Below are 23,749 nucleotides of genomic sequence, written 5' to 3' on the forward strand. Positions count from 1 at the left end.
GAGGCATTTAAGATCGAGCTACTGCTCCCCAGATTTCATTAGGAATCCTAACAGAATCCACAAGATTCCGCTAAAAAATCTCATATGAACTTCAAGAATTCCCGATAGTTCGATAGGGATCACTTGAGGTGCACAGTATTCTCAAAAACCAAATAACCAGCATCACAAAAGAAATTCAAGGATTCCACTAAGAACCTCAAGGCTCCATGCTTCAGTAGTAATTTTATTTTTGAACCACATTAGATGTACTCAGGATACCATTAACATCGCAGTAATTCTTTAGTTCCCACTGAGAATTTCTATATGAATCCCATATCTGTAGATCACTCGGGATTGATAAAATCCTTTGGATCTCGACAGGATTCTCAGAAGCCCGAGAACGGTCTATTAGGACCCCCTTCAAATTTTCCAGGAATCTCCAGAATTTGTTGGAACTGGGTGGAATCCACACGAATTTGTTCAATATTTTCAGAAATCCACAAGATATTCTCACTAACAAGAAATAAAGGACCTTGTTTGGAATACTCTTTTCTAGCCATGACTTCAAATGCATCTGGCAGTTATCCATCAGCTTTTTAAAATATTCAATTTCTTTGGAATTTGTATCTGTAAGTCCTTCTATTATGTATTAGTTTTACACAACAACACTCGGTTCCATATGCACAACACTGTGTTCCTTCTGTCTCATATTCTGAATACTTTGATTTTAAATCCGAGTAGCTCAAATAGATCAGATTAAAATAAATAATTTTGCAAATACATCCAAGCTAGTTGTACTGACCTTTTAAGACAATTGACTGCCATTTCTTGGAAATTTGTCCACATATTCACTGATATATGGCAACCTAAAAGCATAGCAAGCAAAGAATGACTGTACATTAGGGTGCGGTTAATTTTTCGAAACTTCTCAAAAACCAGAATTGCGTGTGCTCTTCTGAATTCAAATCACATAAAAAAGGGAAACCTCAAATTTTGAGACAAAAATATTGAAGTGGTCCAAGTGACTTGAAAGTGAACTTTCAAGCTATGAAATACAGTACTGACAGCCTACCCGAGTAGCACACATGTTATAATTGAGACAGAATAACTCTTTTATGACAAGATCCAGTCATATAAGAGTTATTCTGACTAAATTATGACATCTGTGCTACTGTGCTAAAAATTAAAAAAAATGTCTTCGTTATGTTTTACCACGTTTACATTAATACTGATGATGATGATGATGTTCAATGTCATGCACGAATGGGCGTAGCCAGAGGGGGCAATGACAATGCCTCCTGCCTTCTGTCTGTTTAAATTCTTCAAGTATTGTCTCCAGCACTCGTATTTATGCAATAATTACGTCATGATTTTATAATATAAAATTTAAAGAGACTACCATACAATCAGGCTTGATTTATATTGCAATCTCCAATTGAAATATTCTATTAATGATACTTAGATAAATTTCAAGAAGGCCTTCAAGGCAATTACTGATGCCACTTTGAGAGAATTAAAAAAAAAACCTAAAAATTTGAAAAAACATAAACAAAAAAATGACCCAATTTTGTCAGGTTCCCCATTTTGTTAGCCTAAATTTCATCGAGGGGTTGCCAAAATCGGGTCCCTACCCGGTCAACCAGTCAGTGATTTTCGATGGCGATCGATATCGATTCGTTTTGAATCGTTAGCGATCGCCATCGTTGGACAAAGATCTATAAAGAATTGTGAAGACTGGTTGATCGGGTACTGTATACCTTTCAGTGAAGTCTTCACAACTTTGTTATTTTTTAACCAGTTTTGAATCTCTTAGCATCATTCTCTACGAAACCAAATTTATGAAAATTTTGTAGAACATAAAATTTTGTAGAACATAAAATTTGTCTAGAATCTAAACTAATCTTAGTTAAAAGTAGTTTGCACAAAATTTTCCCTTTTTTACTCAAAACGCTATCTTTAGTTGACCACAACTTCATGAACACTTAACCGATATCAAATTTTACATGCCTTTGAAGCATCAATAGAAAATAACATATTTTTCAAAATTTTGTCAGTTTAATGTTAATATTTAAGCTGCAATTGGGTTTTCTCTTAAAAGATTTTTTTTAAATAATTTATTTTTAAATATTCTTGAAATTAAAAAAAAATAAATGCACTTGTTATTATAACAATATGCTTCCTAAACTTCGGTTAAACAGTAAAAATGTACTTTCCAAAAAAACAACAATTCAAAGATATATGATTTTTTTTCATTGAAAAATTGAGTTTTTGAATAGTTTTTTTTGTGGAATAATTAAGCCAAAACAATTTTTCATTAAATTATTTGTACACGAAATTAAAAAAAAAGAGATAAATTAGCTTCAAAAGAATTAAAATTGATCTGAAATCGGATGGAGATTCATGAAGTTCTGGTCAAACAAAAATAAAATTTTCAGTAAAAAGTATAAATAAATAAAAGTTTTTTAGCTGAGAGTTTTGTTTTTAGACAAATTTCATATTCTACAAGCTTTTCATAAATTTAATTTTAAAGAGAATGATGCTAAGAGCTTCAAAATTAGTTAGAACAAATTGATGAAGACTTCACTGAATATCATATATCATAACCTGAAAATCAAGTCGCTGAAGAGACGAACCAGCCAAGGGCTGAAAGTCTCTATAATAAAGATAATTCAATTCAATTCTTTCAAGTCGCTTGCGCCACCTTTAAATCTTAATTTTTTTGGCTCAAAATTTGAGGTTTCCCTTTTTGTGTGATTTAAATTCGAAGAATATGGAAAAACACACAATTTTTGGTTTTGAGAACTTTCAAAAAATAAACCGCACTCTACTGTACATGTACTGTACATGCACTTTGATCCAAAAAAATCAGGGATGAGACGTTTCACTTACTCTTAAAGTGCACATGTCAGTAGGTTTAATATTATTGATAAATAACGGCGCAGGCCATGTCCTTTAAGTCAGCTGGGATGGAGAAGGAATGTTAGGGTGTAATGATTTTTGCTTCTGTAGACTTAGAATACCTCTACATCTCCATAATCACCAAGGGAAGGATGTTGATTAGTGAAGGAAAAAAAGATCTGGGAGTTATTTTTGGTCGGTGATGCGATCCATGGATAATACAAATATACGACTCTTACTTAATCTAGTTTCACATTTTTGTCTAGCAGTGAAAAGACATTGGTAGAAGTTTAAATAATTATTAATGTCGAACTTTGCAAAGGCTATTCTTAATAATGACGAAAAAAGAGAGGTATGTGCACATATAAATTAAATGAACCATGAAGAAGGGATTATATCGGCACATTTAGTAGCGAATTATCCAAGATTTGTTTGAAAATCAGAGAAACGTAGCGTAACCAAGTAAAAAATGTGTTGTTATAGCTATGAAACCAGCTCACCATTTCTAATAAACTTAGCTGGAACTCAGAGATTTTCGTAAACAATCTTCTCAGATATCGCAATCAAATTTTGAGCATGAGCATGAGCATAGATATCCGTACAATTCGTAGTTGCTACTCCGTGATTGACCAGAACAATTGAAGTTGCACAGGAAATGAATGAATGGAGATTAGCTTACTATTCTTTAATGCGCACAAATCGAGAGCAGATATTACAAGTCAATAACGGCCACGTCCTTACGGTCATCGGGGAAGAGAAGGAATATTAGTTAGAAAACCGTTGTTACTAGAGACCGAGCATACCTCTGCATCTCCACTAGATATAATTTTAATAGAACAATATGCCTCGCTGCAAAATCGTGCCTTTTGATAATACACACAAATTTGTTGAATAACACTTTTCAGTAAAACTGTTTGTTTTTAAACATTTCCGAAATAAATTTTCGCCATTTTTTACAATATTGGATTTCTGTAACCACTCAGGCCTGAGTAAAAGATAAAAAATCTCTAATAACTTAACGAATTTCAGTTATTTTTTGTCAGTATACTCGTACCTATATTTTGGTTCTAAAAGTGGCTAAAGAATGTGGCCGTAGTTATTCCGGTGGGTCACTGGGTCAGGTAAAAAAGGTGCTGTGTTTTTGTGCCTGTAAAGGTAGGCATATTTCAAATCCCAGATAATCTCCGGAATCGTTTATAGTGTGGCCACTATATCAAATAATTTTAAGAAAAACGCATCACTTTTTGATAAACAATTAAATTGGATAAACATCTCTACTTTTCAAGAATTGAAACAGTTTTGTATCTAATAAATTTATGGTCGGTTCTTCAGGGCATTGAGGCCGATTGGCCACATCTGGTACAGTCTTAATAAACCAAAGTTTATCATTCAAAATGTTTTTTCATAAGTATTTTGTCATCTCGTATTACTGTTCATATAGCTGTTTAACCAATGCGTTTTCCTTAAAAGCAATTCCCTAATGATGTTCTCCTTCTACCACTTTTTTCTATTCCAGAGGGTTTGGCTTCATCACATTCGGCGACCCCGCCAGCGTAGACAAAGTATTAGCACATGGTACACACGAATTAGATGGCAAAAAGGTAAGCTTTCCAGTGCCAAACAGCGCATTAATTCTAATCCTTAGAATTTAAAACCTTTACCACGGAAATCGGTAACGCACACACATGAATTTCAAATCACTCAATTTTGTGGTGTTGTCAGATGCTATTGTGTCCTAAATCCACACGGAAAAACCGAAACAATAAAAATCAGAGGCGAGATCTTCATCTTTTATTCAGCGAGTTGACTTTTGGATTGCGTTTTCCGACACACGTTCTTCGTTGTGGGTAATGTGGGCACTCTTTTTTTAGTAGGAAGGACACACACTCGTGGGTGCCTCGAAATAATAATCCGGTTTTTATTTGTTTTCAATTATGCTGCGAATGTGGACCTGTTTGATGCCTTGATGATCCGATAGAGAGCGAATCCACTTTAAGGATCAACAGTTTAGTCGTGTTTGTCTCTGGGAAACTTTCCTCGAAATAAAAAAAAAATGCTGTTAGTTAGTTTGTTCAATATTGAACACATTTTTTTTTCTACTTCAGTTCCAAACAATTCGTCCCATTTTCACCGGTATGCAAATGGTTACAGATGTTCATGTGTCACAGTTGAACAACATTCTCCAAAGCAAACATAACTCTTAACTAAACCATCCCCTGGGAGGCCATATATTTCTATTATTCATTTTAATTCCACTTCTGGAATCGGACAATGGCTCACCTGAGAAGAAAGAAGTCAAGAATTGTGAGCGCTTACAAAACACATAGACAAGGGTGGTAGATCATTTGACATAAAGTCGTTTGATATAAGGTCGATTGACATAATGGTCTGTTGGTACCAAAATATGTAAATTATACAGTGACCTGTAAATTTGGCCATTTTACAAAATGCATTTTTCCAAACAGCTATTTTACAAAATGATCATTATGTCAAACAATGATTAAGGCAAACGACCTTCATGCAAAACATCTTTATATCAAACGACTTTATGCCAACAATCCACCAACAACTCCGGAGATGGACACTGTCCCCCCTTGTTCAAGTTCCGAAACAGTTTTGCAGAAACCATTCAAGAAAGGCACAAGGACACAAACGGAACACTCTTTTATTATTTGTGAGAAAAGCCCAGTTTCGTGTGCGTCCATTCGGGGACACCCTTTTGGTATCATAAAAAAAGAAACTGTCCGAAACTCAAACAGCACATCAATGTGCTCGAGAAAACGATTGATGGCTGCCAGCTCACTTCCAACAATCGACCGCTTCTCGTTTCCCTTCTTTTGGTCGTGCACCAATTTGGATGCATTTTTAATACACGATGACAAACACGCGGCTACGGTAAAAACGACGACGTTCGTCTCACCCTAAATGGAAATTTATCGTGCGGAGGGTTTCAAGTCACATGCATCCTCCTGGTGGTCGACAAGTTGGGAGACGACTCTACTTTTTAGAGTAGATATGAACTTCCTTTGACTCAATTGATTTATGGGTTTCCAGCATTTGTTCCCCCCTAGGTTCAATCTGCAGGTTGATCTCTAAGGGAAGCGACACAACCTAATCAGATGACAACGCAGAGCATATCGCCAGGACTTGCATTCGATCAAAGTGAGGAAGCGGGAAGCGGAATCATTTGTCGTTTATTGCCGGTATTTGGTCGGATTGAGCTCAAGTGTCAAAGTGGAAGGAGGGGGCAGAATGGCACTTCTCGCACCAGATAATGGCATCTCAGCGGGGATTTTTACCAACGAGGGGACCCTCGAGTGGCACGTGTTTTCAATTAATCTTTTCGACACAGTTCTGATATTTGTCCAGCAATTGACTTTGGTTGTTAACGTGAGCACTTTTTTTGGGGGAAGGGATTTTCTATGAAGATGTGTATCTACGCCACACCACTGTGGTCGACGCATGAAAAATCTGTGCTTTATTGTGGTAAAATCTGTGGTCAAGTGAAAAAAAAAAGTTTCAAATATTTTTGAGACAAATTTAAAACAAATTTTGGTCTTCAAGTTAGTAGTAAAACCATGAATATGATTGAGGCGGTAGATTACACTGCGGAACACGGTTTTGTCTCAAGCACCAAAATACCGCTATTAACTTAATTAAGGATTGCTGAATCCATTGTCATTTTCAGAAATTTCATAGCACGTCTAGTTTTTGAGAAATTAGCTGTTGAAAATGCAAAAGTTGACTATTTCAGCCAACTTGTATGCAAGTTTTCCAGCTTGTATGGCAATTTATTTGCTTAAGGTGAAGCGGCGTGTAACTCAAAGAATCATTAGAATCATCATTGATGTAATAGTAGTCGCCTTTCCATGTATATTTTCAAAACAAACAAACAAAATATATAACATTTGTGTTAAGCATATTTTTATGTAAACAAATGGGATATTTAGTAGATTGACGAGTATTGGAAATCAAAATTAACTGTTCAATCGTATATATCAAAAGAAAACATTACAATTCAATGAAGGGCAATGGAATTTCTCTGTTTTATTATTAGATTTATCGCATATTTTTGTTAAGCATCGGTACGGTTTATGTTTGCAAGGGATGACGGTGTTGCCAGGTGATTAATGACAGATTTTTCTAGCAATTGTTATATGCTTGTTTTCGGAACATTAGCTGCATATAATGAAAACTTATCATTTTGCAAATAGTTTTCCATCACAAGATCACTGATTTAATAAAATTTCAATGATTTTTGTGATCTATCCACATTAAATGCTATGATTTTACTGATAGCAACTCTGACATCACTGCGCTCAGCGATCGCGATGATTGTGCACACATGATAGACGCGTCTCGACGCATCCCGATGCATCGCTCTGTGGAGCTTTTCAATTATTTTGGGTGGTCCAAATTGATAAACACTTGGTATGATTTTATGCTTCGTAGAGATGGTTTCTGTAATATTAGAGAATCTAAAAACAAACAACGTATGAGTATCAAGTTTCTAAGCTTTGTCCAACCTTTCCGCACTGAAAATTAATACAACATTCGATTCGCAGCAAGTGAAAACCATCGCCATAATAGTTTTGAGTGATGCGGTTAATAAAACTTTATAAATATTTGATTCCCGTTTGAAATGTGTTACTTTAAGGAAAGTGAATGAAAGATTTGTTTAGTGGAAGTGTAGTGAACGCAATATGAAATCCAAAACACAAATGCTTGCTGCAGAATTACAATGGAAAAGGTAAGCACCTTCTATTTACAAGTGTAGTTGTGTGAGGCAATGAAATGCGGTATGAAATCGGAGATTTTTTTTTGAGAATATAATTCTCATGTATATTGTCGCTAAATTGTTAATGCTGTATTGAAAAGTGTTGAATTAATATTGAAATACCACCTGAAGCATTTTTCTTCGCATAAATTATCCATTAAATCATGTGATAAACAGTTATATTTCATCGATGTTGCAAATACCAATACTATCATAACAATGTGTTAATGATTTTGGAAGAAGCCATTTTGTGATGACGCACCAAAAGGCCTTAATTTGCCTCAGAATTCAAACTTCATGTGTATAACAATACTTATAAACAAAATTCATAATACTTCCGATGCTCAAAAGTTAATTTTTGTTGTTTAAGAAAAGTATTGTACTTTTCCATATAAGAGAAACGAAGAATTTTGTATGGAGACTGTAAGCATGTTGAAAAATCGATTTAATCTAAATTTAACCGTGCAATTTCAACCAAATTATATCTGAAATGAAAGTTGAAGTCCTATTTTGCATGCTTGGTGGATTAGATCGCAATTTGGATAAATCTTTGTTAAATTTTTATATAAACATCAATAAAACCAGTGTTTTAGGCAACTTTGGCGACCTGTAGCTAAAAATTGTGACGTGCTGGAACATTTCTGAGAACGGCATCAGATTCAGCAGTCCCAAATCTACTAGAGACACATAATTTGATCCTTGAGACACGCAAAAATGTCATTTTTGTTGCGCTGTGTTTCTTTTTATTTTATTTTAATCTAGGGCCATGCTAAACATTTAACGATTGCTTAAATGCTAAACATTTAACCCGTATAGGCCTGAGTGAAAGAAAAAAAACTAAAACTCTCACCGCTCAGCGACTACTAAACAGATTTCTAATATTTTATTAAATAACCATATCAACTGCATTTGATTGATCCTACAAATGATCATTTTCGAATCTCCGGGATACATCAAATTTATGACAAAGTGGACGATTTGCATATTAAGCTTATGGGAACACATTTTATTGAACTGTTATATTTGATCTCTACTATTAAAGATTTGAAACGGTTTAGTATCTAACAACACATCCAGTACACTCTACACGTTGCAAAACCATTAATTTATAATGTTGAATATCAGATCTTAATGATTTATACAAATTAAAATGATTGCCATTAGTTTAAAAAAAAAGATAACTTAGCAGGTCCCAAAAATCGTCTTTTTTACCTGACTTGACCCAGTAACCCCACGCATGAACCACAAAGATGCGAATAATACCTAGCGTGTAAAATACGGCAGACTTCAGTGGGCTGGTCACTTAGTGCGAATGTCGGATGAAAGAATTGCGAAAATAATATTCAACAGGGAACCAGGTAGCGGTCGGCGGCTTCGGGGAAGACCACGAATACGCTGGCTGTACGCAGAGGAAATGAATCTGGCGACCCTGAACGTTCGGGGCAACCAGAGAAGTTTCGCCCAAGACCGACGAAGGTGGAGCTCTACAATGCGTCCGGCAATGGCTTGACGCTATGCTGTAGCCATCAAGGTAAGGTAGGTTTACCGACAAAAAAATATTTAAATTTGTTTAGTATTTGCTGAGCGGTAAGGGTTTTAGTATTTTTACTTTCATTCAGGCCTATACGAGTTAAGATAAACATTTAACTTTCATAAATCACATTGAGGACATTCAGGCAAAAGGTTAAAAATTAATAAAATATATGTACCCACTTATTAACAGAAAATTGAAACTTTGTGTTAGGAACAAGCATTTGATCTTCAAACAAATTTTCAGGCCAGCCATGTTCTATGCTGTACCAATATGGATTAACTGTTGTAATAACAGAAAGAAAGCTCTGCAGAGAATTGACATTTCTAAACGAAAATATTTAAAATTTTAAAAATGATTCTAAAGCTCCTCTCCTGGAAAAGTACGAATAAGTTGCTAAGAATATCCAATGTTGAAACATTGGAATAAAAGTCAAATTGAACGATCAATTATTTTAGACAAAAATTGTTGCAATCTTCTATTGCTACGATAATTGCGTTGTATATCTAGGATTATTTAGGTGTACTTAATTGAAAGCTTTTTTTTCTTATTAGTAGGTTAAATCGATTCTATCCCATTACCCCAAATCTCTTTTCCCAGAATGCCATCACCCCGAAATCCATTACCCCGAATTCCATCACCCCAAATTCCATCACCCGAATGCTATTCCCCCGAATTTGCAATTCTCTTGACATGATGACATTGATGACATTTCCCCATGATAATGAAATTCGGGGTAATGTCATTTGCGGCTATGGGTCGTTTGGGGTTTTGGAATTCGAGGTAATGGCATTTGGGTCAATGTCATTCGGGGTAATGGCATTCGGGATAATGGGATAGAATCGGTTAAATCAACTCACCTTCAAAAATTATATGGCAAATAAAATGTAATGTGTTGTTGAATAATATAAAAAAAAATCTTAATTGAGTTTTACCAGGTCTGTCGGTGATAATCGATAGAGGATTGAGTAGCGCATTAATGTAAACAGACAAACCCGTAATTTGACTGCTGATGTCCGAGAAAACTACAAAAGATGCGCGGCACCGACTTAGACTGCCGAGAATATGTTAATTCCTCCATTAGAAATGAGTGTGATGTTTGGAATGGTACTAAAAATTATACAAGAGTGCGTCATCGAAACGTTACTCCAGACATTTTATCGGAGTTCTATCAAGAATCTTCTACAGAAAAATTTTCCTGGGATTCCAGGATTTGCCAAAATTTTAACAGAACTTAAGCTTGATTGGTCGCCCGTGAATGCTACTTCAGTATGACCAGATCAGCTGCACTTCTACAAGGAACCATCCAGAGGGAGACACCTCAGTGTATTTTAAGGCAACAATAGAGTTTACCCCTTTAGAATGCAGACTAATGTGATGAAGGGGGAGAAGTATATCTCTGCATCTACGCCAGTTCATGCGGGAATGTATAGCGGTAAGGTAATTTAAGGGCAGAGAGGCTACCAGGATTTGTTAGAATTTTTCTAGACAGTTTCCTTCAAAAATCCTACGCAATTACGTGGAAACCTTTTTGGCCATGATTGTTTCCCTAACTACCCGATATCGTCAGCAAATAGGTCCAACCCAAATGAGTTTCCGTAAATAACACAGTTCGACAAAAAAGTCGATATGAATGCACAGAGATCGGACACCCCGGGCTTGAAAGTATAAAAATAAACAAAAATAATGGCGTTTTCAGAATGTTCGTGTCTCTGGGGCAGCATCATTTTTAAAATATACTTGAACTTTTTGCATTTTTTATTTAAAAATCTAATCTAATCAATAAACTGACACAGTGTTTTATATTCAGGACAGGGGAATTCATGTGCCATATAATGTTTTCAACTTTAAATACAATATGAAGAGTTGTAATAAGATTTGCAGGGAGCCCTCCCCCCTTTTTTGTACTCTCCCCATTTTTAAAGTATCGCAAATGATGGAATATTTGATATACAGGGGGTTGTCAAAATAACTGGGACAGGCAAAAATTGGGCCAACTTTGGAATGCTGTAACTTTGACAAAAATTGACCGATTTCAATTCTTTAAGAAGTAATGGACGGGTCAACTAATCTAGTTTTGAGGTGCATCCACGGAGATGAACTATGACCACCGGATACCGGTGATAATCCGGATTTCCGGAAGCATGTCTTATGCAGTAAAATTATGACGTGTTTTTAGCAAAGGTCTCGGCTAAAAAATCAAAATTTTACTACACATGAAGATAGAAGATCTAATTCTGAAGCGATTGGTGCGCCAAGTATTAATATTGGTCCAGAAACAACCAATATATGGCCATTTCCCCGGAATCGGTGCCGGTAGTGGATCCGAATTGGGATCAAACAATTTATTCACTCAAAATATGTCGCGAAATATTGTTTTCTCCCTAGCTTATCATAAAATACCCTATTATAAGTTGAAAATGAGTCTTGTACAGATTTGGCCACTCATGGCGCCGCCCAGTGCCCCGGGGGAACCTTGCATAGGGGACATTTTGATTTTGACACCAAAGCATATCATGCGACAGCTCATTCTTCATGTCTTGTCGTAAATAGGGCAACTGTAGACTCAAAATGGATAGTTGACTACAGTGACTACATCAGGGAGCCAAGTATTTGTTGAGCCTCTACGCTCTTCGTCACCTTTCTATTCGCTCTGGCTGCAATTTGTCTTTTCAACGTCACTCATATTTTGGGGTCAGCAACACACCTGAGCCATGTGAGACTTTTAGCGATAGATGCTACTGTGTTTGTTGGTACGCTTGACTCCACCGCTTTCGTCATACTCTTCGGACGGACCAGTTGGATGTCGAGGTCGGTCTTGTGTCTATGCTTCCTAGTACTTACTGAAAGCAGCCGCCACCGTGTCTCGTACTATGTTGAACCTCGGACAGTTGAAAACAACATGTTCTAGCGTTTCTTCAATATCCATCCATACATTCGGGACAAAATCGTGCAAACACATGGCCTAATCGACACAGATACTGCTTGAAGCAGCCGTGATCCGACAGGAGCTGTGTCAGGTGGAAATTTAGTTCTCCTTGCTCCCTGCTAACCCAGGCCCCTGTACGGAGTCGGAATTTTCTGTTTAACCTCTCCCGATTCTACGTGGTCTTGGTCGCCTCATACTGCTTCTAGGACCACCTATGTTGGGCATAACTCTTGTGAGAGCATCACTCGCCGCCTTCTCGCATGCATAATCGATGTGACTGTTGAAGTTTGGCCGACCTTTTAGCATTACGCCAAAGTGTTTCAGCGTGTGATTGGCATGTCCCCCGACAATGATCTCGGAGTGCACAACTGCACCTAACTAATACCTCAGTTTAGTGTTGAGCAATCTTCACCTAGAGTCTCTCCATCCAATCTTCGATCAAGCTAATTGCCTCCATCGCCAGCGTTTCCACTTCCTCCTGTGTTTCACATATTACCGTTAGGCTAACGTCATCGGAGAAACCGACGAAACACTGCACTCTGTCCTCCCAACTAGCGCTGTTGAACATCTATAGTGACTACGGCACAGTAACGATCTCCTCTACACTTTTGTTTCAATACTTTCTCGGCCCTTTCCAGCACCGTCCACCGTTAACCTCCCTTTCCGAACGCCAAACTGCCTTTCTGATAGTCCGTTCTCGCTCACTCTGTTGAAAATAACCCGTTCCAAGAGTTAACCGAGTGCGTCTAGTATTAAGGTATACATTAGGGAGCCAATGGAATGTATGGGAAAAATTTTGCCATCGAATTTCAAAAAATGGTAGTGCTCAAAAGTTTTGTCTCCTCGAAAAAAGTCCCCATGCTAAATTTGAACTCAATCGGACTTCATTAAGGGGACCCCCAAAGCGGTCAAAGTTTGGCTTTTTTGACCCATGAAAAATCTCCCAAGAGGGGGGGGGTGTACATGAAATTTCCGAAATCGATTTTTTTTTTGATGCCAGATGTCTTAGAAATGCATGAAACGTCGAGATCTGGTGTTATTTGGAAATTTTTTTTTTTTTTTGAAAAAATCGACCTTTTGGGACTTTGAGTTGGGGGAGTGAATTGAATTTGAAATGAACGATTTGAATTCAATTGCTGAGAATTTCAAGGCAATAGTATTGAAACATATCCTATATCATTGTTGGCCACTAAAAGCATATGATATGTGATATTTCATTAGGGTGGTTCATTTACTTTCCATTAGGGTGGTCCTTTTTGTTAAAAAATAAAAATATAACAAATAGAATTTTAGTTGAATATTGAAGACAATAGTATTGGAACATCTCTCACATTATCGTAAGCCATTTTCTACATTTAATATGTGGTATTTTATTAGGGTGGTTCACTTATTTTCCATTAGGGTGGGCCTTTCTGTCGAAAAATCATAATTTGAATGGGATATTGAAAACAAAAATATTTTATCACCTCTTTCATCATCGTAGACCATTTCCTTCATTAGGTTCGTGATATTTCATTGGGAAGGCTCACTTATATTCCATTGCGGTGGTCCTTTGAAAAAAAATTGAGAATTTGAATGGAATAATAAGTACAAGAGTAATTAAACATCTCCTATGTAATCGTAGGCCACTGTTAACATATAATATGTGATATTTCATTGGTGCTATTGTCCTCAGTTTTGCATAAGGGTGATCATTTAATTTGTAAATTAAAAAAAAATATTCTCGACAGATCTAACAAATCAACTTTGTTTGTATAGTTTTGAATCATGATTCTTCATTGGCATGCAACTTTTCGTTAAGATATTTTCATTAAGGTTTTCTTTTGAATAGTTAAAATAAAACGTTCCAATAACAATAATCAGTGAATTCAGTGAAGCACAACTCTAACTGCCATAATCAAAATACAGATAAAAAAGGAATGAAATAATTTTTGAAATATTCATATTATGACAATAGCATGATGGGCGACGATGAAGGGCAACAAAAGTGTTTAGTTTATGTTTTCAAAAAAGATTCTCAGCCTTGAGCTCCTTCATTCCCAAAACAAAAGTACGTTGCCTTCTGCTTGCTATAGTACACGCGATTCGGTTGTGACAACGTAGGCAATTCCAGTTTTAACAATCAGTTCTCGTTTATTCTTCAAAGTTGTAACAAAGTTCCTTATAGAAATTTCGTCGGAATTTCATATGGATTTTTTCGTTGGAGTTTTCAACGGAATTTTCTTTGGAATTTTTTAATCGGAATTTCCTTCGAAATTCCTTTAAAAATTTTTTATTGGACTTTTCTACCAAATTTCCTTTGAAATTTTTTACGAAATTTTCATCAAAATTGGAAATTTTTCCTGAATTTGCTTCGGAATATCCTGTGGAATTTTCTTCGGTATCTTTAGAAGTGCCCTTTTGAATTTTTTGTGGTATTTCCTTCGAAATTTCCTATGAAGTGTCCTTCGGAATTTCATTCTGAACTTTTTATTGGAATTTTCTTCGAAATTTACTTCGGAGTTTCTTTTTGAGTTTCCTTCAAAATTTGCTTTGGAATTTTCTTTGAAGTTTCCTTCCGAATTTCTTCTAGGGTTTGTTTCGGAATTTCCTGTGTAATTATCTTTGGAGCTTCTTTCAATATTATTTGGAATTTCTTTCGAAGCATTGGAATTTATTTTGGAATTTCCTTCGAAATTTTCTTTGGAGCTTTCTTCGGAATTTTATTTGGGATTTCTTTTGGACCTTTGAATTTTAGTGCGGAATATTCTTAGAAATTTCCTTTATAATTTTCTTTGGAATTTCTACAGAGTTTTCTTGAGAATTTCCTTACAAATTTGCTTTGGATATTCCATAGAAAATTCCTTAGAAATTTTCTACAAAATTTCCTTTTAACTTCCTTTTTTTATTGCAATTTGCTTCGGGGTTTGCTTTGGAATTAACTTTGGACTTTCCATCGAAATTTCCTTAGGAGTATCCTTTAAAATTCCTTTACAGTTTTCTTTGAGGCTACTTATCAAATTTTCTTCAGAATTTCCGTTGGAATTCCTTTATTACTCTCTTCAAAATTCTCTTTGAAATTTCTTTCGGAATTTCGTTTGAAGTTTACTTCCAAATTTATTGTAGAGTTTCCTCGGAATTTCCTTTGGAATAACCTTTGGAATTTCCTATGGAGATTTCGGAATTTTATTTAGAAGTTTTGATTGGAATTTTTTACGGAATTTTCCTTTGGACTATTTTGCGTAATTTTCATCGGAATTTCCGTTGAATTTTTCTCGGAATTTACTTTGAAATTTCCTTCGAATTGTTTTTTCGGAATTTTCTTAGGAGTATCCTTTAAAATTCCTTTGTATTCTTTGGAACTTCATATCTCATTTACTTCAGAATTTCTTTGGAATTTCTTCATGAATTTCTTTCAGTAAGTTGCTTCAGGAAGTTATTTTGGATTTCTTTGAAATTACTTTCGGAATTTCCTTCTTCAGTTCTTCAAAATTTTTCTTCGGCGTTTCCTTTGGAATTTCTTTCGAAATTTCTTCAGAAATTGCCTTAGAAATTTCCTTTGGAATTCGCTTCGGAAGTTCCTTTGAAATTTCTTATGGAATTTCCTTCGCAATTTCTTTTAGAGCTGGCTTCGGAATTTCATTTGGAATTTTCTGCGCAATTTTCGTCCGAGTTTTCTTTGGAATTGGCTTCGGAACATCCTTCGGATTTATTTTTGTGGAATTCCCTTTTGAATATGCTTTGGAATTTCTTTCGGGATTTGATTTGGAATTTCGTTTGGAATTTCTTTTGGAGCTACCTTCGGGATTTGATTCGGAATTTTCTACGTTATTTTCGTCGAAATTAACTTTGCAATTTGCTTTGGATTTTTTTCTGGAGTTTCATTCGGAATTCCTTTTGGAGCTTCATGCCAAATTTGATTCGGAATTTCTTTTGAAGCTATGAAATTATTTCGGAATTTTCTTCGGAAGTACCTCTATAATTTTCGTTTCCTGGTATTTCCTTCGGAATTTTATCTGGATTTTCCATCGGTATTTCCTTCGGAATTTTCTCTAGAATTTCCTTCGGAATTTCCTCTGGAATTTCCTTCGGAATTTTCTCTGGAATTTCATTCGGAATTTCCTTTAGAATTTCCTTCCGTATTTCTCCTAGAATTTTCTCTAGAATTTCCTTCGGAATTTCCTCTGGAATTTCCTTCGGGATTTCCTCTAGAATTTCCTGCGAAATTTCCTCTGGTATTCCCTGAGAAATTTTGTCTGGAATTTCCTTCGGAATTTTCTCTGGAATTTCTTTTGGAATTTCCACTGGAATTTCCTTCAGAACTTTCACTGGAATTTCCTTCGTAATTCCCTCTGAAATTTCCTTCGGAATTTCCTCTGGAATTTCCTTCGGAATTTTCTCTGGAATTTCATTCGGAATTTCCTCTGGAATTTCATTCGAAATTTCCTTTAGAATTTCCTTCCGTATTTCTCCTAGAATTTTCTCTAGAATTTCCTTCGGAATTTCCTCTGGAATTTCCTTCGGGATTTCCTCTAGAATTTCCTGCGAAATTTCCTCTGGTATTCCCTGAGAAATTTTGTCTGGAATTTCCTTCGGAATTTTCTCTGGAATTTCTTTTGGAATTTCCTTCAGAACTTTCACTGGAATTTCCTTCGTAATTCCCTCTGGAATTTCCGTTGGAATTTCCTTTGGAATTTCCTTCGGTATTTCCTCTAGAATTTCCTTCAGAATTTTCTCTGGAATTTCTTCGGAATTTTCAAAACTAAATTGAAAGGTCACTGAGGCTCAATCCTTGATCTCTGAGATGAGTGCATCTGAAATCACGAAGTAGCAAGCGGATTTTGTATGAGACGAGGACTCCGAACTGGTTCAGCTTAGTGAAGTGTTGCATTCCGAATGAAAATCACGCAAAACTTTTCAAAATGACCTTTCTAACAATGAGAGGCTTTCTAGAAAACTTTTTTTGTTGTTAACTAAGTTACCTTTACAGTTTTTCGACGAACATTACGCAAATATTATGTAGTAGTCCACACCATAATCTTTCGGTCTGTAGATATTAAGGTTGAACTTTTTACAATGACACCGTAATTAAGGAAAGTGGACGAGACTTTTGCGAGAAATCATGGTTTCAAACTATACGAAAAATGATGCACCCTAATGGAAAATGAGAGAAACTCCCTAATGAAATATGTTAACAGTGTCCTACGATGATGTCGCATATCAAATGGAACTGGAGGCGCATGGATTCAGAGGAATATAAAGCCTTTCTAAACAAAAATAAAGACAATGGCCTACGATTATTAAAGAGGTGTTTTAATACTAATGTACTAAAAAAGGATCAAATTCAAAATTTCTTGATTTTTTTTTAATTTTCGGCTAACACCAATGGAAAATAAGTGAGCCACCCTAATAAAATATCATGAATCTAATGAAGGAAATGCCCTACGATGATGAAAGAGGTGATAAAATACTATTGTTTTAATATCCCATTCAAATTATGATTTTTCGACAGAAAGGCCCACCCTAATGGAAAATAAGTGAACCACCCTAATAAAATACCACACATTAAATGTGGAAAATAGCTTACGATAATGTGAGAGATGTTCCAATACTATTGTCTTCAATTTTCAATTAAAATTCTATTTGTTATTTTTTTATTTTTTAACAAAATTGTTTAACACCTTAATGGAAAGTAAATGAACCACCCTAATGAAATATCACATATCATATGCTTTTAGTGACCAACAATGATATAGGATATGTTTTAATACTATTGCCTTGAAATTCTCAGCAATTGAATTCAAATCGTTCATTTCAAATTCTATTCACTCCCCCAACTCAAAAATTTACTTTGTCCCAAAAGGTCGATTTTTTCAAAAAAAAAAAAATTCCAAATAACACCAGATCTCGACGTTTCATGCATTTCTTAGACATCTGGCATCAAAAAAAAAATTTCGATTTCGGAAATGTCATGATTCATGATGATAACGAGAAGATTTGTAGAGCTTCGCTTGCATTCCTGGACGTACATCTGATAAGATCATCCCAAGTAACTTTCATTGTTTTCATGATATTGATTTTCATCTCTCTCGCCGCATTCTTCGTAATAGATTCAATAGTATTCTCTCCAGTCCAACTTAACATATTGCATCAGATGAATTTTGTAGCCGTACATTAGTTTTACTATAGAAATAAGAATAATTTATATTACTAGTATTAAGCAAAAATTGTATCATTTGGAGTGTAACTTTCTGTTGGTACTAAAAGATGAGGAGGTTTTGCGCCCATTTGAAGAAGAGTTATCTCAGCTCAACTCAAGTGGGCTTTTCCCTGCTCCAAAAAAGAAATAAAGAAATAAAGAAATTGACAGCTAGATACTTCGGTTCTGAACCTCATAGTTCTTGATCCTTGTCAGATGAATGTTAGTAGGCAAAGGTTTGCGTTGAATGATTTGCAACATCTTACGAGATTGTACAAAAAACTTATATACCATTCCTAGTCAATTTTATGATCATTTTCTCGAAGAGTTTCTTGGCACCACTAGCTAAAACTACTAAATGCCGTACTGCTGGTAAACAAAATTTGTGCACATGTCTTAGATTCACTCTTCAAGCCTGACATAAATTTAGTGCAAATTGCTGATTTCCCCTTTTTATTACGATTTTTGAGATTCCTGTGTGCGTGACCGTCGAATTCAATGTTTACTCAAATACTTATTTTTTATCTTTCATCCCACAGATCGACCCCAAAGTAGCATTTCCCAGGAGAGCACATCCAAAGGTAAGTAATTATACGCCGAAAAGTTCCTTTTATTCGTCAAATCCCTCTCAAACCATGAATCCAACTCTGAATAAAACCCGCGTCAAAACATCCAGTAAATAGAAATTAATAGAGCCGAATCTCTAAATAAATTAGACACTCTTCAAACCGACATCATCAATCATATTCAACACCGGATGATGGACCACGGCATGAGGGACGAGACGAAGTGGTCTCCAATATTAAGACCAATGAGACTAGGCTTTGGTCGGGGCACGGGGAAGGCACGTGGCAAGGCTACACGAATTGAAGGTTCGGGAGAAGCACCTCATTTATTTCAATTATTTTTCCTCGGAAATGCGACGCCCCTTCTGCACGCGAATACCTGTTCACACCGGAATGCGGTCAGTTGACAAGCTAATTACGGCTGCATACAAGGAGAAGGATATTGACAGACAACCGGCCAATGAAAGTTCTAGAAGCTTAAGTCTACCTTAAAACCTGTGGATGACACAGGAAGCGAAACTTCACCCTTCTTTTTGCTCGGAGCGCCGGAATGTTAGAAAGTGTCATTTACGAATTAATCAATCATCGATTCTCTCGACCGAGAGTGAGAAACTTTGCGGTCATCTCACATGGGAAAACTTTTTCCGACGCCAAACCGACCGTCACAACGAGCGCAAAGGCACGGAAAATTATTAATCAATTTCCTTCGTCCGGGCTCCGACGTCGTCGTCTTTGTCGCTTTCCACGTGGGTCTCATTATTCGAAGGCACTCGTCGAGATTGTAGCACTGAAATCAGATACCTACTCATATGGCATAGTGGGAAGAGGCGCAGAATGACGATATTTTTTTTATTCATGGTCGCCAAAAGCTCCAAAGCCTATTTGTTTGTGATGTCAAATTTGAGCACCCGAATAAAAATATAAAAAAATTAAATAATAAAAAAAATAATAAGTATAGAAAATTTTACTTCTTACGACTTTTTTCCATTCAACGTGTTGTCATTTTCGACGTTTTCGATGTTTGTCTTGAAGAAGAATTTGTTCAGAACTTATTCAGAAATCATCCTTGACTTTCTAATCGGGTATCTCGATTCGGTACCTCCATCAACGTAGAATACTTTTCTCAAAGAAAACAACAATTCACAACTACAACAACTTTGGCCCTGGGCAACGACGATGACAGCAACAACAAGTCCACAACACAGACTACGGAAGCTTCCACGGCCACCACCATGCGGGAAATGGTTAATAAATTGCTGCCAATAACCGTAACCAATAAGCATCTTGCTGGGATTGTACCAAACGATGGAAGGAAGCTCCTCAACGAGTGAAGTGGGGTCTTGTACCGAAACGACTGACTTCGGTGTGCCATTGAAACGACCAACCGACCGACCGATGAGCACCATGTGGGGCGAAAACAATGGGAATATGATATTTTGACGATATGTTATCATCGTTTTTCAATTTTCCATCGATAACCTCGGTGTTCCGTAGAGGCCGTTGACGATTCGATGGAATGTTCCACGTCTCGGTCACCGGGGATGAGTGGTGGTGACTGATACGAGCGATGATTCACAAGAATACCATTTGTCGTCGTTCTGCTTATCATAGAAAGAAGAAAAGTCTTCCAGGTGAGCGATTTTTCATTCTTGTGGCCCGAGACCGAGTGAGTGGCCATTATTGCCCAAGGGATGTCCCAATGGGGCGATATGGGTTACGAGAAGAGAAGTGGTCCTTGTGGTGGGTTGGATAACGAATCTGGAGGGAAATTAAAGTTTGATGAAATACTCAATACAAAATTGATTAATATGGAATAGATGTCAAGATCAGAAAAATTTACTAATTTTGAACACAGTTTGATTTAGAACAATGTTTGCACAATATTTGAACAACATTTGAACAATATCTGAACAAAATTTGTAAAAGGTCAACAAAATTTGAACAAAATTTGCAAAAAATGTGAACCAAGTTGGAACTAAATTTGAGCGAAAAATGTCCTAGAAAGGATTGAAATGGGGTCAATATGATCAAAAAGTTAAGAGTATCGTTTTATTGTTTAAGAGAGTATCAAAGCTTTGTCAGATTTTGTGAGCGCATAGCACGAGAGTATGATATCCACTAAAATCATTGTCAGCGATTCTATTGAAGTCACATGTAAAGGTCTCAGGAGACTAGCAAACAAATGGCTCAACATAACTTTTTCTCATGCAATCAACCAGTAGCGCAGTCCTCCCAGGACAAAGCCATCCGGGACGAATCACGCACTTTCGCTGCTAGCTTTTTTCCACCATCAATCCAGAGAACCTCCAACGATGAACGTGGCGGGTACGAAGTGGCAATTATTATTCATCTTTATTGCATCACGTAGTTTTAATAAAAACAATCGGACTCTCGTACGCCAGCAGCCACCATGCCGAGAGTGTTGAACCTGCTTTCCACATGAAGCTGAATTTTTTCGTTAACATTCTGTACTGAGAAACGGATAAATTGGGGGCAACATTTGGTGGGTTATTTATTTGGACGAACGCTTAGCGCTTGATTGCTTCTGCGTGCGATGGTAGAATGTTTGTAGAGGTAAGTAAGTTGTATTTTTCATATGATCTAGTTTAGTTTTGGAATCAAAACAGTAGCATCTCAATGAAGCTTTACCGGGTGGAAAGCGAGGCTATTGATAATAATAGTGTGGAAATCGTGTCACACCTTGTTTTTTAACCAGAATTTGGATAAACTAGTTTTTATCAAAAACCTGAAGTTCGTAGAAACAAGAGTCAACTTGAACAAATTGAGATGCAAAATTCTGAAAAATAATAAAATCGTTCCCGTGGGCTTCAACTTATACAACTACGCTACAGAACGGGTAATGATTCTGCAGCGCCGTCGGCCAACCTGAAACCAAGGTGCGTCACGACCTCACGTTCTCCTTCACAACTCTGCATCTCCTCAGACTGTCTTAGATGCCCAATTTAATTCTTCTAAGCGTGCCTACGAACAACAGTTTACTTACTTACTTATGGGTCCTCAGCACACATTCTGGTTCATAGGGCTGACGTCAAAGACTTCCATCCTGGATTCCAATCCAGCGGTTGCTTGTAGATTCCGTTTCCACCTCGACGTAGAGTGTGGCCGACCCACCCCCACTTTCGTTGTCGAATTTCGGTTTGTATCGGTTGCTGGTGGCACCGACGATGGAGCTCAGTATTAGAGATCCAGTTGTGTGGCTACCATGCTCGAATTATATATCGTAGACATCTGTTGATGAACACCTGCAGCCGTTGAGTGTTCTCCGCTAATACAAACCATGTTTCACTGACGTATAGCAGCACAGATTTGACATTGGAGTTGAATATTCGAATTTTGGTTCGTTAACTAATATGACTGTTCTTTCAGATATTTCTTACACTCGCAAAAGCAGCCCTCGTCTTCTTGATCCGTGCACCTATGTCGGTGAAACGGAGCTCAAGAAACGATTGGTTCGACAAAGAGTGCAAGCAGGTTTTAGATGAGAAGAATGCAGCGCGGGCTGCAATGCTGCAGCATGGTAATCGACAAAATAAGGAACGATACAGACTGAAGCGGAAACAGCAAACCCGCCTATTCGGGGACAAAAAGCGCCGCCTGGAAGAGGTGGAATGCCAAGTGATGGAGTTGCTGTACCGTTCTCAAGAAACGCGGAAGTTCCATCAGAAGCTCAACACATCCCGCAAAGGCTTCGTGCCGCGAGCTAAAATGTGCCAGGCACAGAAGGTCAGGACAGCAAAGGCGATGGCTACGTCAGCACAGCGGACAGTGGAAACTAATCAGCTCCCACGATGGGAGAAGTTAAGGTTGCATTCAACAGCTCAAGAACAATAAGGCCACTGGCAAGGAGAGCCAAACTCATCAAGATGGACCCGGACAGGTTGGTCGCTTGTCTGCATCGGCTGATAGTCAGAATCTGGGAAACAGAACAGCTACCGGATGAGTGCAGGCAAGGCGTTTTATGCCCTATTTACAAAAAGGGCGACAAACTGTAGTGTGAAAATTATCGTGCAATCACTATCCTAAACGCCGCCTACAAAGTGCTTTCCCAGATTCTCTTCTGTCGTCAATCACCTATAGCAAACGATTTCGTGGGAAGTTATCAAGCAGGTTTCATCGACGGCCGCTCGACAACGGACGAGATCTTTTACGTCCGGCAAATCCTCCGGAAATGCCGTGAGTACCAGGTCCCTACGCACCATCTGTTCATCAATTTCAAGGCTGCATACGATAGTGTCGACCGCACAGAGCTATGGAAAATCATGGACGAGAACAGCTTTCCCGGGAAGCTCACAAGATTGATCAGAGCAACGATGGACGGTGTGCAAAACTGCTTGAAGATCTCAGGCGAACACTCCATTCCGGTCGAGTCTCGGCGGAGACTACGACAAGGCGACGGACTTTCGTGCCTGTTGTTCAATATTGCGCTTGAAGGGGTCATGCGGAGAGCCAGACTTAACAGTCGAGGCACGATTATCACGAGATCCGGACAATTTGTTTGCTTAACGGACGACATGGATATTATTGGGAGAAAATTTGAAACGGTGGCAGATTTGTTCACCCGCCTAAAACGCGAAGCAACAAGAGTCGGGCTAATAGTGAATGCGTCGAAAACAAAGTACATGCTGGTTGGCGGAACTGAGCGCGACAGGGCTCACCAGGTAGTGGACGAGTTCGTCTACCTCGGATCCTTGTTGACAGCTTAGTTAGTCAGGAAATACGACGGCGATCATCAGAGGAATTCGTGCCTCCAGAAGAAACTACGATCAAGAAAGATTCACCCCGCACTAAATGCACGATGTACAAAACGCTCATATGACCGGTAGTCCTCTACGGGCATGAGACGTGAACTATGCTCAAAGAGGTCTTGCAA

The 23,749-nt window shown here is 37.3% G+C and overlaps 1 protein-coding gene across 5 annotated transcripts in view; it reads left to right on the forward strand.

Annotated features, from left to right (window-relative positions):
* LOC5566288 (RNA-binding protein Musashi homolog Rbp6) overlaps positions 1-23,749 on the forward strand; it is a 1,418,593-nt gene that overhangs the window by 98,090 nt on the left and 1,296,754 nt on the right. For all 5 annotated transcript variants that reach the window (XM_021840840.1, XM_021840841.1, XM_021840842.1 and 2 more), the window contains 2 exons: positions 4,394-4,478; positions 18,832-18,873. In XM_021840840.1, the coding sequence (XP_021696532.1) occupies positions 4,394-4,478; positions 18,832-18,873 (127 nt within the window). The remainder of the gene's footprint in view (positions 1-4,393; positions 4,479-18,831; positions 18,874-23,749) is intronic.

This window comes from Aedes aegypti, chromosome 2 (genome assembly GCF_002204515.2).
Source record: "Aedes aegypti strain LVP_AGWG chromosome 2, AaegL5.0 Primary Assembly, whole genome shotgun sequence".
Lineage (NCBI taxonomy): Eukaryota > Metazoa > Arthropoda > Insecta > Diptera > Culicidae > Aedes > Aedes aegypti.